General features: G+C 35.8%; 1 protein-coding gene across 8 annotated transcripts in view; it reads right to left on the reverse strand.

Annotated features, from left to right (window-relative positions):
- Positions 1 to 327: 327 nt before the first annotated feature.
- The window catches only part of rfx1a (regulatory factor X, 1a (influences HLA class II expression)), a 168,718-nt gene continuing 149,894 nt past the window's right edge, over positions 328 to 19,151 (reverse strand). For 7 of the 8 annotated variants that reach the window (XM_059991958.1, XM_059991955.1, XM_059991956.1 and 4 more), the window contains 2 exons: positions 16,863 to 16,908; positions 328 to 7,334 (listed from right to left, as the gene is read on the reverse strand). In XM_059991958.1, coding sequence (XP_059847941.1) covers positions 7,177 to 7,334; positions 16,863 to 16,908 — 204 coding nt within the window. In that variant the 3' untranslated portion in view covers positions 328 to 7,176. The remainder of the gene's footprint in view (positions 7,335 to 16,862; positions 16,909 to 19,151) is intronic. The other variant, XM_059991952.1, reaches the window with a different exon arrangement.

Raw genomic sequence — 19,151 nt, forward strand, 5'->3', positions numbered from 1 at the left:
TATTTTGACAGAACTGCTTGAGTGTGTTCCATTTTATGTCACATTTATGCAAGCTATAGCTTCTTTAAAATTTTCATTTTGCTTTTCCATTGTGGCTTTGAAGTATCCTCACAGTCTTTCTTTTAAATTCTTTCTGCTGCATACAAATTTTCTTCACCTTTTCCATTGTGAAGCATCATAAAGCCACTTTTCTCTGATAAACCATGCTATTTGGCCTAAGCTGTTTGTCTTTTTGAAGGTCAGTTTCCCCTCATTGTGCAAAGTTAATGCAAAACTACAAAGGTTCCAACTCCTAATGCCTGCAAGTAGAAGACAGTTTAGACAGAGTTGTTATATCTGCTCTTTTATTTAAAAGAAACACTACAAAAAGTAGAAAACAGCTTTTGCACCAAAACAAAACACTCATACAAATGCTTACATGTCACCCCAAGCTGAATACAACATTAAACAACGCAGTCTCAAACACTGCTTCCTTCTCTCAGGGTCCATAGCTCAGCAAAGCTGATCAACGTACCCAGTTTACAACAAAACTAAGCATTTCTTGTTTATACAAAATACAATATTTACTTTCTCGATACAGAACGGTGTACAACTATATGTCACAGATGTATCTCAAGACTAAAGTTCCAACATATAAGGCCGTAATGGTTCAGAAACAAATATATCAAATAATCATTTTCTTCTCACAATTCACCCAATATTAATGCAATGTGTAATAAAGATTATAATTACGTACAAAAGCACAGATTGTTTTGTTTTTCAAAACTATATGTAATTTTGAGTTACAAACTGGTACAACAAATATATTACAAATGCCTCAATTAACTGCAAAATACATTAATCACATCACACAGTCTTTATTTGGAAGAAAAAGTAAAACAAAAATCCTACAAATGATTTTAAGTTAATATTAAGTGTTAACAAAAGGCAACAAACTACTCTGCTGTCAGACTCATCATGTTGGCCAGAAAGATACGAAGGAAACTAAATTTGATGTATTGGTGCCATATTATTGGTGAAGAGAGAATAGTAACAAGTCTTGTGCATCATCTTTGTACAAACATGTCTACGAGTGGTTTGACAGAGGCACTTATCTTAGTTTGAGGTTGTATTCTTTAGACATTCTCCAATGTACTTGAACTATGATGCATCAGCTAAGTTCTGCAGTGCAGAAAAAAGTTGAGAGAATACACACCTCACAACAGAGGTAAGATTCCTCTCACGAACAAAATGAAGATTTACAAAATTGGTAAGAAATAGCAAAAAATGAATAAATGCAGCAATGTTCTTTTCTCAAATAATTATTCATAATTTAGATTCATACGACAATCCCCTAAATATAAATGTTACTGGAAGATACTAAAACTTGCCCAAGAACAGACAATGCTTGAATTTAATGGTGTATAATTAGAGTCCAATATTTAGGAGATATCTTTTATGGATCAACACCGAGATTTGGTTATTTTTCCTCCCAGAGTTTACCTCATTCTACAACTGTAACTTTGTTGAAAGTAAATCAGAAATCCTGTTTGTATGCAAATATATAATTTCATTCTACATTCAGCCAAATTACATTGCCAAAGTGGAAGCAGTTCCACAGAAATTCCACACATTGGTCATTTACAAACCTTGTGCTTACAAATTCAATCTCCAGACAATTAATTCTGCCAGTTTCATTGGGAGGGGAACGCCAATTGTTGGGTCAAGATAATATGTAAAGAACCGTGGACTTGAAGTATATAGATTGTAATTATGGTCCTATCCTAGCTGTTTAGCTGAAAAAGGATTTGGAAAGGCATTACTATTTGCATAATTATGAACATGGAATATTAAAATAATCTGGCATTAGATCTGAATAAATCAATGGACCATGAACCAGATGACAATTCTGTACAATACATTCTATTCTATAGTTCACTATTTTTTCAGGTTAAAGAATTTGAGTTTTTTGATCACTTGATTAAAGTGATGGAATAACCATACCAATGTATATATTTAAGAGTTATGGTTCTCTGATTCAAAAGCAGGATTTTACCCCATTACAATAGTCAGGTACAATGTCGAGTGTTTGCTTCTCCTATTCACTTGTTTTGCTTATAATGTTGTTTTAAACCATTTTCAGCTATTGTTCGAATGCAGCTCACAGAAAGTACACCTGTCCAAGGCTGACTTTACAAGTCACAAACAGCTCACTCACAAATGGTATTTCCTTTTGACCAGATGAGTCACTCAAAGCTGCTTTCCTTAATGTGCAAGCTTAACTGTATTGTATTTGTATTTCTAGTTGGTACTGCAATTATAGTTGTATAATTACACTTTAAGAAATGTCAAATTAATCTGTGAGTTTTAAGATATAAACAGTTTCAGCACTTTCTAGAAAAAATGCTACTTTATTACTTCTAAAATGTTGCTGATACAAAATTCAATTTACATAAATTTTGAACACAGGGCCTTCTCTGGCTATGGAAGTCTTAACTGATATGACCAACCAGTTGGCATACACCAGCTGCAAGTATGAGATCCCAGAGTAACCAGTGATTACCTGGTCCAACTTGTTTAGTTTGGGCTGTCAAATTGGAATTTAGAAAGCAAGAGGAAAGATCATCCTTTCCTCAACAATATGGAATAATTAAACATTTAGGCCTCCTCTCCTGCCACCTGGCCAAACTTCCTCCATTATTAATGCTAGTTCTCGCTGACTAGGAGACATCTTAATGTCTGGTAAAAGCAGTTTTGGAACACAAGCCCAAATTGACTAGGGAGTGACAGTGCATGAATTGGTTACCCTGTATGCTTTGCTGTCAGTTACTGGTCACCATTGGACTAAATGATAACTATGGCCATCTATTATTTTGATGTATACACCTTAGCTGTTCCTCCTGTGTTCTCAAATGTACCTAGCGTGTTTTTCTTTCCACAGAACAAGGGATATCTGAATGACAGACCTATAACAACATTAAAAGTGATCTAATTAGCATTAAGTTAATTACCAAACAAGACAACTACTACTATTCCAATTTGGGGTTGTTGTCTTTTAAAGCTCAAAGAGGAATTTCATTTCTGGGCAGTCACATTGATAATGAAAGTGTGCAGTGACAGTTACAGTTATGGCTGGTTTGGAGTCAGCATAACAGAATATACTTCAGAGTAAAAGACAGTTTTACTGATAACCGATTACTGAAAGTGTACTAGTTGAAAAGTGCTGACCACTTTAGCAATCATATAGCAAATGAAGTTTACCTTTAGAGCCACCAAGGAAGACAGTAACCCTACTTCGCTTCTGGGAAACTGCAATGGAAAAGGGCTGCACCTCATGCCTTTCATTAGACCTTTTCAAACCAGGTCTTCTGGGTTCTTTGAAAGTTATTTCATCTTCTGCCCTTTCTTGGGTATTGTTGCATACTGCAGAAGCTTATCTACACCACCAACATGTTACTCCAATTACTTGGAAAATCACAAATCTACTCCTGTTCAATCAGTAAAACAGCTTGGTTGAAACAACCTTTAGTGGGTAGAGCTATTTTAAAATAGAAATGGCAAATGAGCCTTTTTTTTTTGGTTGAACCTGTTATTTCCCTTTTCTTGAATGGAGTTTTCTCTGTCCATTAGAACTTCTAAGCATTCCACAAGTTGTTCACTCCACTAAACCATTCTGAGTAGGACACTCTCTCAGAGTGAAAATCTCTCAAGCAGATCGAAAACACTATCTATCCTTCGCTTTTGATAGAATTGGTCTAGACCTAGGACTTCTAGGATTCCTGCAGGGATCTTGTAAAATGTCATCACCAGATGGTTACCTGTCAGAAGAGGAGGGACACCATACTTTAAATAAAAGGCAATGTTTCTGTGACCACCAAAATGCTGATTAAAAAGACAATTAACATGAAGGTAAGGAAATATAAGATAGCCTGAACCCTCAAAGCTCATCCTCCTCAACTAATATCCAGAGGGTCACAATTAAAAATAACACCAGCAAAAAATACTAAAGTAATGTGTAAAACAACAAATAACTCTCTTGATTCATCATAATGCAAGAACTAATTTAGGACAGTGCTACCAAAACCAAGTTTTACATCTTGATACTGACACAAAGCACAATTTAAATTCCAATCCCACCCTATAACTGAATAAAAATAAATGAATAAGTGAATTTAAGAAAATGAAATTTTGTATGGATTTTAAGAAGAACCATCGCTACAAACTATAGTAAAATCTCTTCTTAAGAAGTTCATCAAGATTCAAGTACACGTTACAGTTCTTTTGCTGCTCCTGAAATTTTCCATTTCTTTAAGAACTATCAAGTTTTACTATAATTTAGTCCTTAAAGCACTGATCTAGGCACAGTGTATGTGAAGGTTCTATGTCACTGTAAAATGTGGGACTGGGATCATTTCCTTTCCATTGATGAAGAAACAAAAATATATTTAAAATAACATTAACTACAAGACCTGGCAGTGCAGGGTGAGATTTGAAAAAGCTTGCAAAGTAAACAAGTAAGAGGATGTCTGCTGGATCAGGTATATATTGGGCAGATATACAAAAGCAAAAACTGCTTTACAGATGCTGCTGTGTGTTCACAGCGTTTTCTGGTTCTATTTGCAAGAAGAAAGAAGTGTTTTGGTTTCCTTCCAAATAGGTTGTAATGTTAAAAAACAGCAAATGTTTTGAACTATAAGGATAGTTCAGTAGATACTGAAAACATGGCATCTATTTTAGCCATTCTTCATAGATCATACGATGATCTGAATGAACGATGAATCTAGGTAAACAACATGCTCAAAGCTCATCGCAATACATTTGTTTTTGCTTCCCAATTCACTGGGATGTATCCAAGTACAGAGGACAACTTGCTGAATCATCACACCAAAAAAGCTGAACCAAATTTCGGGCACAGACAAACATATGAAGAAGTTTCTTTGCAAGCTCAGATTTGTAGCCTTGAACTCCAATTATACCTCTTACCGTTATTCTGCTTTGTTGTAATAGTCTTCAATATATATTGTGGGTAATTTAATGTTTCCCATTGATATAAATTCAGCTAATACTATCCAGTAATCTTTATTAAATTAAATCTATTTCATTGAAGTTGAAGACAAAGTTGAAGTCTATCATAATTGCCTACAAACTCACAATTGATATACAGGACATAGCTTAAGTCCAGCAGAGCAAAGGTTATCATACTATGACAAAGAAGGCAACTGAATGCAGAGCTAACAACCTAATTCTCAATTCCTTTTTTTTTACAGCAATGTTCAATGGGATAGCCATACAGAACAGAACAAATCATTACAACTATGGAAATTCCATTAATAATATAATAAAATTTAAAAGAAATGAAATAACATCTAAAAAATAGTACATGCAGCAGCTCCTGATCATATTTTAGTAGATCAGTAAATTGGTACTGGTGTAAATTTTGCTATTTACCTTCTAAATTATGTCATTGGCAAAGTTACAATCAAACACAATGGCACCCTGATTATTTTCTGCTCTCTCCTGTCCTTTTACATTACTCTCTGGCTGTACAGTGGATAAAATGTGCCATAAATGCTTTAATTTGCAATCTAAGGTATGTAACATGCCTAACAATATCAGAAAATTTGCCCCATAGCTTCTCTCTCTAGATACATATTCTCAAGTAATGTATAAAATGAAAGCTTTCAGATTACTTTGAACTTTTAGTTCTCTGATATCCCTATTTTGTATTATTGCAACCAACCCAGGTAATGGGATATTACCGAATTTAAAATCATTTGTTTAAATAAAAAAGGGGTAATTTCTGGCTAGCTGAGTGGAAAAAAACAAGCATTTTCTCATATAAAGGTAAGAAAACAGAAGGCAAATCAATTGTAAACAATTATTCACAAGATGCTGGAGCAAGTCAGCAGGTCAGGCAGCAGCTATGGAAAATAATAAAAGTCGATGTTTCAGGTAGAGGCCTTCATAAGTCCTGATAAAAGGTCTTGGCCCAAACGGCAACAGTTTACTCTTTTCCATAGATGCTGACTTCCTCCAGCATTTTCTGTGTATTACTTTGATTTCCAGCATCTGCAGATTTTTCTCTTTTTTTGTGTTTAAACAATTATTTCCCATTTTGAGATACTGCCTTATTGTGCTCTATGCAAAGGGTAATTTCTTAAAGCTCATCAGCAGTAACCAAGCTACATTAGAAGGGTCTCAAATTGAAAGGACAAAGCAGCAATGTGAAAACATGTATCTTTTTGAGAGATTTCACTTGATGCAGCATTATTCTATGAACGGTGAAGATAAATAAGTAAAAAAAAGATTAATGAAATCACCTGTGTGAAAGTCAAACAAAAGCAACCTTGAAGTCTGTTTTTCTGTTATGCAAGCCATCTGGTTACCATAAGAAATCTGCAGAGTCTTTTAACAAGTCTGATGCACAGCACTTTAAAACTGAACAAAATGCATTTAAAAATCAGTGATAAATAATAAAAAGACTTGCTCCTAGATTGACTTACAAAAGGACTGTTCAGCATTCTGAAAGTATCAGCAAGTACATCAATCATGGAGGAGCTGTGTCTTAGTAACTGTTCTCTGTTCAACCTTCTTTTATCTGACAGCAGGTTTACTGTTGATTAGTTTAGTTGGATTAAATTACTTGTGCAATCAAGCAGCTTGCAATTAGAAGCAACCTATGGAAACTGACCCAACAATCCACGAGATTTCAAAATCTATTCTAAGGATGTATTAGAAACACCAAACACTCTGGTTCCTATAATTGATCAGTATTTGGGAATGCACTTCTAAGTGCATCTCATTTGTTTTGAATGAATCTCAATGTTTGCTTTTATAATTTGTGTGGAATTTTGAATTTTTCTTTTCGTTTTGTTCAAAGTTATTGATGTTCCCAACCAGCAAATACTGAGCTCAGTAAAGTTTTAGCTTTTGTATAATCTGTATTCTGAGTGTTTTTGAAATTAGTAATTTATGTAACAGCAGCCATTTACTGATGTACTCTACTCCTAGTGAAACATTTTTAAAAATTTCTTAAATACAACTCATAAATAAATGTTGAAGTAAAATAATTTTAGTAGAGATTTGTGATAACTTATAGACAATGACTTTCTATGCAGAGACTATCAGATGCCATGGATGGAGTTAATGATGTTAAACTCAAGCAAAAGTTTTTCTTTTACATCCTACATTTTATTTTCAGTTGGTTGGTGGTGCTTGGACGAACACTCCTCTTGAGTCTGTCCGTGACAATTTGGCTGGTGGCTCCATGGAGTCTGTAACTAATGTGGGCTCATTGTCCATTGGAATTTCTTGCTGGCTGTCATCATCACTTTCTTCTTCCTCTTCTTCCTCATCTGATTAAACAGAACATGCAGTTAACAAAAAACACAAATGCAAGCTTATGATAGCCAGTTGTATTTTTCCATTAAAATTGACTCCCTAATTTGTTCATTTCATTTTTTTTTCTACGATAGATTTTTGCATAGAGGAAGTAAGGGTTATGGAGAAAAGGCAGGTAGCTGGAGCTGAGTCCACAGACAGATCAGCCATGACTGTGTTGAAAGGTTGAACAGATTCCTGCTCCTCTTTCTTATGTTCTTATCAGAGATTGCAAACCTTGAATTTGAAGCAAACTACATTCATTATAGGCTTATTTGTTAATGAAAACTGAAGAGAAAATCTAGTTACTTTATTAAATATATATGCACTCCCAGGAAGTGATATTAGTTCCTTCCAGAAGATTACTAATATTATGGTAACGGAAACAGAAGGTCTCTTGATATGTGGGGAGACTTAAATTTACAATTGCAACCAAATTTAGACACTACCAATGGAAAAACTTATGAAACAAAGTCCTTACATAAGAAAGTTAACACTCTTTTTCAGGATGTTGGTCTAGTTGATAATATGGAGGGACCTTTTCCCCGACAGAAGGGATTACACTCATTATTCTGCCCCCTATTCCGTATATACAAGAATAGACTATTTCATAACATTTGGAAAAGATAAAGACAAAATAATCAAATGTAGAATTGGACAACAGATGTAAGTGACCATGCACTTATATATTTATCTGTTGATTTTGACTCCTACAACCAAAGAATAATATGTGGAAACTAAACTCAAGTCTACTCAATGATCGCTATTTTAAGGAACAGATTAAAAAAGAAATTGGTCTTTACTTAGAATTCAATGAAAATGGAGAGGTTTCACCTCCCATTCTATGGGATATTCTGAAGGCTGTCTTAAGAGGGAAAATTATAGCGATATCCTCATATAAGAAAAAAAAAGGAATAAAACATTAGAGGAATTACAAAATAAGCTGAAGGAACTAGGAAAAAAACACAAATTGAGTTTGGCACAGAATACACTGGAGGAAATTTAAAAAAAATTAGGAATGAAATTAATAGTTTGGCTATATAAGAAATTAGAAAAAAAATTAATGTTTCTGAAACAGAGATACTATGATAGTGGATCTAAATCTCTGAAAATACTGGCGTGAAAACTGAAAAAAAAAAAGATAGCAGAAAATACAATTCATAGAATTAGGGATCCAAGAACAAAAGTGATAAAAAAATAAGCTAAGTGAAATTCAAGAAGCGTTTGAAGTGTTTTACAAAACTCTATATTCCTAAGTTCCAGGGGGAAGCATAACCCAGATTGACACCTTCCTGAATTCTCTAGAATTACCCACTTTAAGCGAAGAACAAAATAGAACGATGACTGCTGACATAACTGAAGCTGAGCTAAAAACTGCAATTAGTAGGCTTAAATTAAGCAAGTCACCAGGATCAGATGGACTTACGGCAGAGTGGTATAAAGTATTTAGAAATGAGCTAATTCCTGTTCTACTCCCCACACTGAACTGGGCTCTAAGAAAGGCTCAAATGCCACCCAGCTGGAAGGAGGCGATAATGTTAGCTACACCAAAAGAAGGCAAGGATAAAATGGAATGTGGGTCATTTAGACCAATATCTGTTCTTAATGTGGATTATTGAATATTTACCTCCATCATGGCCAAACGATTAGAAGAGTTTCTACCCACACTGATACATAATGATCAGACAGGTTTTATACAACAACACCAAACACAAGACAATATACGAAGGGCACTTCATATTATGAATCATATAAAAAAATGAAATTGAAGCAATAGTAATGTGTGGACACTGAAAAGGCATTTGATTCGGTTAATTGGAATTTTCTTTACAGAGTTTTACATAGATTTGGTTTATATGACACAATTATTAAAACTATACAGGCACTATATGACAATCCTACTGTTAGGATTAAAATCAATGGATATTTATCTAATAGTTTTATCCTAGAAAGGGGCATGACAGGGTTGTGCATTAGCTCAATACATCAGACAAAATGAAGATATCAGGGGAATTACTATTAAAGGGACAGAGCAAAAATTGGCCTGTTACAAAAATTGACACTTTGATCTATCTAGGGCAGCCAATGTACTCTTTACCTAAATTGATACAATCCTTTGAACAATATGGCCAATTATCAGGATACAAGATCAACATCGATAAAACCCAACTACTTTCATATAACTATAGCCCACCAAGAGAAATTGAAAGTAGATATCCTTGGGCATGGCAAACAGAGTCCATCAAATATTTGGGCATCATTATGCTAAAAGATATGGCAAAATTATCAGAAGGCAATTATCAGCCTATATATAAAAAATTAAGATATAACAAGATGGAACCTAATTCCTTTTTTTGGTCTCAGTTCAAGGATTGAATCTATTAAAATGAATATACTGCCCAGACAACTATATCTCTTTCAGACTCTACCAATAGAGATGATCCAAAATCAATTTAATGAATGGAATAAGATGCTATCAAGGTATATATGGCAAGGTAAAAGGCATAGAGTTTGTCTCAAAACTTTGCAATTAGCCAAGGAAAAGGGGGGAAATGGGGCCTACCTTCTCTTAGAGATTATTATTTTGCAGCGCAGTTGAGAGCTGTGATATGCTGGTGTAACCCATCATATGACGCTCAATGGATAAACATTGAGGAGAGGATACTTTTCATCCCCATACAGGCAATTTTGGCTGATAACAACCTACAAAGTTACATAAATACTATTGATAACCCGTGAGTGAAATGGACTCTTAAAATATGGAAAACTATTATAAAAGAATATAAACTAGAGAGAGACAATGCAATTCTTAAATGGTGTGCATAAGACTCAGATTTTACACCAAATAAACTGGATGCTAGATTTAAGGACTGGACAGCTGAAGGAATAACAGCTATTTGCAATATAATAAAAGAAGGAACACTGTTCAGTTTTGAAATGCTCATAGAGAAACACTTGTTAGAAAAACAAGACTTTTATCAGTACTTACAGATGCAACAGTATGTTAATAGGACGGTTAAAAATGTAACCAAGGCAAGTACATGTCTGATAGAGCTATTTAGACAATTCAGACAATTCATCTAATTCAGACAATGGTAGTAGAATCATTTCAAGCATGTATAAGGGTTTGTCAAATCTTAAAACTCATTCGACTTCATACATTAAAACAAAATGTGAGAAGGAAAGAGGGATAATAATATCTGAGGAAAAATGGACAATAATATGGAGGTATGAATGGAAGTGTACCAGTTCACAGAAATGGAGGGAGTTCGGGTGGAAAAACTTGGTAAGATATTTTATTATACCTTCTCAGAAATCCCAATATGATAGTAACATCCCTGTTTGCTGGAGAAGTTGTGGAAATCAAAATGAAAACCATTATCATATTTTCTGGGAATGCCCTGTTATCAAAGACTATTGGAGTGGGATACATAGTGCCCTACAAGACATCTTTAAATGTGAAATACCCTTAGAAAGTAAGATGATATATTTTGGGTATATACCTCAAGAATGGTTGAAAAGAGATAAATATTTAATGAACGTACTGCTGGTGGCTGGTAAAAAGGCCCTTACCAGGAAATGGTTATCACAGGAGAGCCCAACTTTAAATGTATGGATGGAAATTACAATGGACAGTTACAAAATGGAGAAGATAACAACATCTGTTAATCATAAATTGGAACAATTTGATTCATAATGGGAAAAATGGTTTAACTACATAACACCTCATAGGCCTGATTCTATTCTCACAAGTCAATGAATATATTTTTAAAAAGATCACTCCCTACTTTGTACATAGTTTTCTTATTTTGATTGTTCTTTCTTTCCTCTCCTTTCTATAAGTGTATACCTCAGATAATTATTACGTGGAGATTTGTAACAAATATGATTATATGATATACATGTACAGTATCTGAAATACAACTTATGGAAATGCTTGTTTGATGATAAACTTCAAGAAAAAATACATTACAAAAAAAAAAGAGAAAACTGAAGAGAACTGATAAATTAAATACTACTTTCTCAATGGGCCACAAAAACTAACAATAAGGTTCAAAGTATGCCTAATTAAACTGATCTTAAGAGCCTGAGAAGGGTAAGCAAGTTAAATACAAAGGTCAAGAGCCAAGCTTAAAAGGGAGGAAAAGAAGTGCTAAGGATATGATTTGTGGGAGCCAGGGTGTGCACTGAAAACTGAGTAGAATATATAGATGAAGAGAAGATAAACTGGTCCTGATGAAAGGTCTTGGCCTATAATGTCAACTATTTAAATCCTCTTTTTAGATGTTCCTGGTCCTACTGAGTTCCTTCAGTACTCTGTGTATGTTGTACAAGATAAACTGCTGTTCAGGGTTTTCCATCATTTATGGAACTGGAGGATAGGCTTAGGAGAGACAATGATGCCCAACAGCAACTCCTTTGTTTGCATCTTCAGAAGCAGCTCTATTTCTATCTTTACTATCTCTATTTTTCTCTTTCAGGGTTCTTTTGAAGACATGGAGTTACACGCTGTCTTCGGTTCTTTGTGGGAATGGGACCCACTCTTGGGGTTTAACGACTAGCCGTAATTCGATATGCCAAGGATGCAGCCTAGGAGATTAGTTGGCCTTTGGAGTTCTGGAATTTTGTGGCTCTGGAGGCAGACGGACCTAAGGTCACTGCCTCTGCAGGAATTTGGTGTGTTGTAGGAGATAGAAGATTGAAAGTAGTAACCTGGCTGCTAGCTGTGTGCCCAGAGACCAGAGTTCTTTGGGCACAGAGCTTGGTAAAAGCAATGCAATGGACTTTTAACAATGTTAAATCAGCAAGTTGTTTGTTATGTCTTCCCTCTCACTGTGAAATGGAGACACCTCTTTTTCCCTTAATGGAGGGGGGGGGGGGGGGGAGAGAGAAAGAGAGAGAGATTGTGGCATGTCAAATACCAGGTGACGGTGTAGTCTTTGGGATACAGTGAGTCTGTGTCTTTATTAATGCTTTGCTGCACACTTGAGTGCTCAGTGGGGTCACTGATCCTTTTTTTGCTGGTGGGGGAAGGGGGATCGTCACTTTGCTGCTGTTTACATGTGGGAGAGGGGAGCTGGGGGGGCTTTGGGGTTCTAACATTTAACTGTCATTCATTCTTTGGGACACTCCTCTGTTTTCGTGGATGGTTGCAAAGCAAAAGTATCTCAGGATGTAAATTGTATACATTTCTCCGCCATTAAATGTACCTTTGAAACTTTTGAACAGAAACTGGTTATAAGGAGTTCTTGGTGGTTCTAGACTTGGCCCATAACCCACAACTGTCTTATAGCAATCATCTGAGGCCTTTACTAGTCTAATTAAAGCTCAAAACGGTATTCATTTGTAAAAACCTCCATCAAAGTAGGAAAAATAAAGCTAGTGTGGCCCTTACTCTGATTGCAACATCAAGCTGTACATGGACCTTAACTAACAAACAGCTGTTTTTGCATGCAAAAGCTTTAATGTTGCACTGAAGGATGAGTCAATCCACATTGCCATGGAACATATCTTTGAATTGTTAATGCTGCACAACCTGTTATTCATAGAACACTCTGAATCACAAACTAATCAGGTTGTGGTCTTCACAAAATGCCATCAGTGCCCTGCAAGTAGAGGTGGATATCCCAGCAGACTGTTAATCATTCAGCAGAATGCCTCATTGATATAAGTCTCAAAAAAGCACCTAGACTTTTTTTGACTGTCAGTGAAAGAGCCCTCTCTGTTAAACCCTTCATGAACAGTGTCAGGAACATTCCATGCAACAGTTATGTAGGAAATGAGATTTTCATCATTCTCCTTCTGGATTTGTAAGGTTTGACGAGAGCTCATGCAGGAATATTTGTGAGATTCATGTAGATCAGGTGTAAAACACAAAACTCTGTGCTTTATTGGGAACTCATTGAAATGAACCAATTTTTGCTGGAGAACCATCAAACCAGTGAAAGAAGCCCAAGTCCATACCACCAGCTACTTCCCTTCAACCATCCAGTTCTTGAACTAATTGTCACAACCCTAATCACTGCCTCAGTATGGTAACACTGTGGCCACTTTGATTGAAAATGGACTTTGTTCTTTTTGTCCTAATTGTGTTCTTTCATGCAAAAAATCATGTATAATGCTTGTTTAATTTACATTTTTCTTGTGAATACTGCTTTTCTGATACTATGTGTTTGGGTTGCTGCTACAAGGAAGATTTTAATTGCACCGGTGCATTCATGTACTCAGGCACATGACAATGAAAAACTGTAAACCAAACTGGAATTCAGATTCAGATTCAGTTTATTGTCATATAGAAACCACAAATGCAATACAGTTAAAAAATGAGACAATGTTCCTCCAGAATGATATCACAAAAGCACATGACAAAACAGACACCACCAGAAAATCCACATAACATTTGGCAATCCCCAATCCAGAGTCCAGAGAGGCTGCTGCGTATTAATATCGTGCTACAATCTTAGCGTGTTCCCCAGAAAGGAGCTCCAATCCCACCAGACAAAACAAGACCAAAAACTAAAGCTACAAGACCTGCACAAAACCACATAGTTACAACATATAGTTAGAACAGTGCAAACAATAGCATAATTGATAAAAAAAAACAGACCATGGGCACAGTAAAAATAGTTCAAAGATGTTAAAAGACTATAAGTTCAAAAGAAATCACCACACAGTTTTCACAAGTCCTCAGGGTCCCGACAGACTCTCCATCCCACGCAGGTGGCAGAAGGAAATACCCCCACTATGGACTTCCACGGCGCCGTCCGACTCAGCCTTGCAGGCGCAGCACACAATGAAATCTCTGTTGAACTCAGCCTTGCAAACACAGCACACAGTGAAAGCGCTCTGACTACAGCGGACTCCGAGTCCATTGAACCTTCGAGCCTCTGACCATCCCCTCCGGCACAGCTTCTCCAAGCACCATCCTCTGCCGAATGTATTAAGATGCCCCCGCCAACGGCCATCGGCAACGCGACCTCTAGGACTGGGGTCCTGTTCTTCCCAGCAGAGACCTGGACCTCACATCAGCAGCAGCAACGAAGAAGGTCTTCCTAGAGATCTCCAGATGTTCCTCCATGCTCCCACGTCCGTTTTTCATCCGGTTATGATTGCGCATGGCACCCCGCTTCACAAATAACAGATAATCAGCTCTGGAGTGGCCGCTGCAAGCTGTGTTGCGCCGCCAACTTGGAATGCTCCAAGAATCAAGAATATATGCTGAGGCATGCACTGGTGCAGGGTGTAGCCACTGAAAGTGCTCTACTGGGAGGACCACAGCTTAAGACCCTCTTGTTACTGCACACTAAGCAGCCAAAATCTGTTTCAAATACATGTGAAATGGTTCATGAGGGCCTGTATGTAAATGATAAATAATATACAATAATAGGAATAATATGCTAACTTGGAAATATATCAATATTGCTTCATTGTTGTTGGATAAAGTTCCTGAAAATTTCTGTTCAACAACTATGTGGGAGCAACTTCATTAGAAGTACTACACTTAGTTTAAGGTAGTTCAATACTATCTTCTGAAGGAGCTGGAGATAGAGGGTGACACTTTAGCATAGTGGTTAGCGTAACACAACAACACTAGCAACTTGGGTTCAATTCCCACCGCTGTCTGTAAGGAGTTTGCATGCTCTCCCCATGACCATATGGGTTTCCTTAGGGTTCCAAGTTTCCTCTCACATTCCAAAGATGTATGGGTTAGGGTTACTAAGCTGTGGACATGCTACCTATGGAAGCATGGCAACACTGGCAGGCTGCCCCACTAGCACAATGCTCAGATGCAAAAATGATGCATTACACTGTTTTAATGTAAATGTAACAAATAAGGATAATTTTAATTTTAATTTTAAAAGACATACTGTATCAGATGATATAGAGCAGAATTAAATAAGGACAAATCTACTTTTCTTGATAAGAACGGAAACTGATAATGTCAACTACATCAACTGCTACTAAGAACAAGCAGAACAATGACAGATAATGGCCACAATTACAGAGGATGCCATTTGTGAGTTATTTTGGTGGTGTGGTAGGAGAAAAAAAGTTGACTGAATATATTTAGATACGAGTTCTGAGGAAAGACTTTTGTTCATCCAAAAGGTGATGACATAGTCCAAGGACTGAGATTGTTGAAATGTGTAGTTAAATTTAAAAAACTGCAAAGCTACTTTCAGAAACTACAACATAGAAAAAGTCTATTCAACTTGACTGAGGCAAAGTGGATTCTGGTTAATTGGGCCATTGGTTAATCGGGGCAGCCATTTGTTTGGGGCAACTCTTAAAGAACAAGAACTAATCAAGAAAATTGTCAAGATTTCCTTCACTTATTTGTGACACTATGCTACTTAATTAGGACAGGAGATGTTCTAACTAGTGATGGTTGCATGTGTTTGTGTGGCCATTAGATACTACACTGTGCTTTGTGCATACAGTTTGTAAATAGCATCAGTTGTGTATGTTTCATGTTCAAAAAGCAGCAGTGATTTATTTGGAATTATTTTGCTGACCATGGTTTCAAGCATTCCAGCTTGGAGATATCAGAAGCAGCCAGAGTGAAAATGAAATGATTTCACTACTTCAACAATTTTTGAACTACATTGAATTTGAAGGTATTGACAATCACCTTGAATGTTACAATGAAAATGAAGATTTGGAGAATCTTCATTGTCTGAAGGTAGCCCATTATCTGCACTAGGGTGCCATGCTTATTTTGCTTATTGTGTACACTGGATGAATTCCTCCATTGATAACTATTAGGAAATAATACAGTTTTGTAGTGCTGTAGTATTATCAGTAGTGTTCTAATTCATTTTGTATTTCATTTAAAGTCAGGAGTTTTTTTACTCAGTTTGTCTTTTTTTTTTATATACCTTTTTAACTATTTCCATGAAACTTCAGCTAAATGGGCCAAAATGTATTGGTCCCAATTAACCAGAATCCACTGTGTTAATTTTACACAATAATAATCGAACCCCATTGAGATGAACATTACATGAAAAGTTCCTGCTTCAACTAAATAGATTAAATGGCTTGACATTCATGTTCTCATTCTTACATTCGCCCTTTGTTTTTTTTTAGGTATTCAGATTGGTCTTCCACATGCAAACAGAATTGAAGTTAATCCAAAAACTTCAATGTATTTAGATATTTTAGTGAGTTGAAATTTGTTCTGGACATTAGGACAAATAGCTGTCACTAGCTTTGTGAATCATTCATCAGACAATATTAAAAAGTAGTACAATAGACAATCATACTCAATTAGTTGGTTGCACAACCTGCCTTATAGAGACAAGGTTAGAAACTGGTCTTTAAATGGACCATAAAAAACTCATGGCTACACAAAATAATTCATGAATTTCTGTTATATCACAATACTCCAAACTTTCTTAAATAATCAATAAAACCTCAAAGCATTTCCAGGTATTTTTCCAATGCTATAAACTCAACTGCAAAACAAAAGCAATAGATATTTTGTGCTCAATTACTGTACTAACCTTTGTCAGGGTCTAGAGGGTTTAAAGCACGTCCAAGATCAGCAAACTAGAATGCCAAAGAAAAACAAATATTAATTTGCTTTCATCTGAAGTGCTGCGAGAGATTTGAACTAGCAGCCCAAAAGTTAGTAGGGTTGGCTGACAACAAACAGCCTAAGGATGAAAGCTCCACAGCTATCATTTTCTAAGGCACAAAACACAATAGGTATTATTTGGTTTTAATCAGGCTATCACAACACAAATGGTCAAAAAATAAAAAAAATACTGGAAACAGTCAGTAGCTCAGGCACCATTTATGGAAAGAGAAACAGAATTAAGACAAAACCCATGAACACTACCTCACATTCTTTGCTTTCTTTTTGCACTATGCATTTCTTACTATAATTTATAGTATTTTATGTATTACACTGTACTGCTGCCACAAAACAACACATTTCATGACATATGTCAGTGGTAACAAACCTGATTATAATTCTAACACTTCAGGTTGAAAATGATAGGGGGTAGGGGGTGAAAAGATGGGCTTTTATAATTTTTTGTTGTTTCTGACTAGTTAAGTTTTACATTGTCCATTCATTATCAATGCCATTGTCCTCTTTCACTGACTCTCTGCTGTCTTTGGCAACATTATATTAGCTTTTGGCCTTGAAACATCTCTTAACTTGATAGGTACAATTGGAGCACAGAAGGGGGAGACAGAGTTTTGAAAGCAAGAGGGAAGAGACAAAAGTGGAAGGGATGATAAAATCTATCATTGCTACTCAATTTCCAAAAATAGAGACCATTCCCAGATTCCCCACAAACAATTAATATTTAATTATCATTTGTAATAAGCTTGGCAGTGTTGGAAAGGTTAGAGATTGGAACACCCATCAATCTGGAAGATAAGTATCTATTCAGCTGATTTGCTGAATTACCTATTTTTCATTTGCATTTTATTTATTCTGTTGCCCGTTTCTCATTTTAATTCTGAAAATCAGATATATCTCCTTGTCGTTCACTTCCAATTAATTTTGCTGGGACAAACTGCTTCCCTGTGACCTGATGGCAGCAGGGACTTCTGGGACTCAATGGGGTAAACAGTCTACCTCCTTAGGCAAGAAGATTTAAGGGTAGAGAAATGAGCATGAAGAAGGAAAGCTGATTCATTAGTCAAACTAGAGGGGGAAATCAGAAAGAGACGGCAAAAAACCCCAAAAAGCCAACAAAATAATATAATATTTAAACTTTAAAACCTTTAGGAACTTTGAAAAACTAATAAAAAAATTAAAAAAAAACACCTTTAGGAACAACTTTTGCATGTAGAGTAATACATTGCCATTTTATTTTCTCCCTTTCTGAATGTTCATGGTTCTAGGATTGTAGAAATATTAATGTTGACATTAATGTGTTTAACGCAAGGCTGCTAAAGTATCAGCCTGTGGTGTTTGTCCCTATTTAGGTCACAGATGAAGTGGCTTCTTTAAATTCCTAAAATTGTGGGACAAACTTAGAAACAGCTCAAATTGAGCCTAGCAATCTGCACCAATTTGTAACTGGTTTACCCGTAAATCTGTCAACTATCTAGTAGCAATATTTTGATTATGAAGGCAGCTGCTTCATTATTTGTAAAGGCATTTTTGCTTGTAATAAATTTAAACCAGAAATATTATTATAAATAAAATGCAAATATTATTAAAATAAGTCTTATTAAATGCCTTTCAAAAGCACCTACAAGGTGGGAAGTATTGGATATATGCAAAGTTCTGCTCTACATCCAGTAATTAGCAAGAATGTTATAACTGAATCTTTATCATTAATCAGTGCTCAATTCCCACCACTGGTTCTCCCTATGACCATGTGGATTTCCTCATGGTGTACTCGTTTCTTCCCACATTACAGACATGTGGTTAAGATTAGTGATTGTGGACATGCGATGTTGGCACCACATGTATGGTAACACTTGCAGGGTTGCCCCCAGCACATCACAAACAATGATGCAAATTATGCATTTGACTGTATATTTCAATCTATGTGTGAAAAATAATCTAATTTCTAATCTTTATCACATTCTGCAGAAATCCTGATTCTGTTAAATTAAATCTCTACAAGCATACACTGACGCTTTGTTTCCCACTGATTTATTGATGCATTACTCAGTTTAATTTAGATTTTTGTCACTGCTTTCTCAACTCAAAATAGTTACTCACTATTTATTGCAATTGCAAACATGCACAATATGTCAACAACTGATGACAAGTCATGTAAATTTCAGTGAACATTTACCATGACTTGTGTTCAGCACGCAGT

The sequence above is a fragment of the Hypanus sabinus genome, chromosome 16 (assembly GCF_030144855.1).
Source record: "Hypanus sabinus isolate sHypSab1 chromosome 16, sHypSab1.hap1, whole genome shotgun sequence".
NCBI lineage: Eukaryota > Metazoa > Chordata > Chondrichthyes > Myliobatiformes > Dasyatidae > Hypanus > Hypanus sabinus.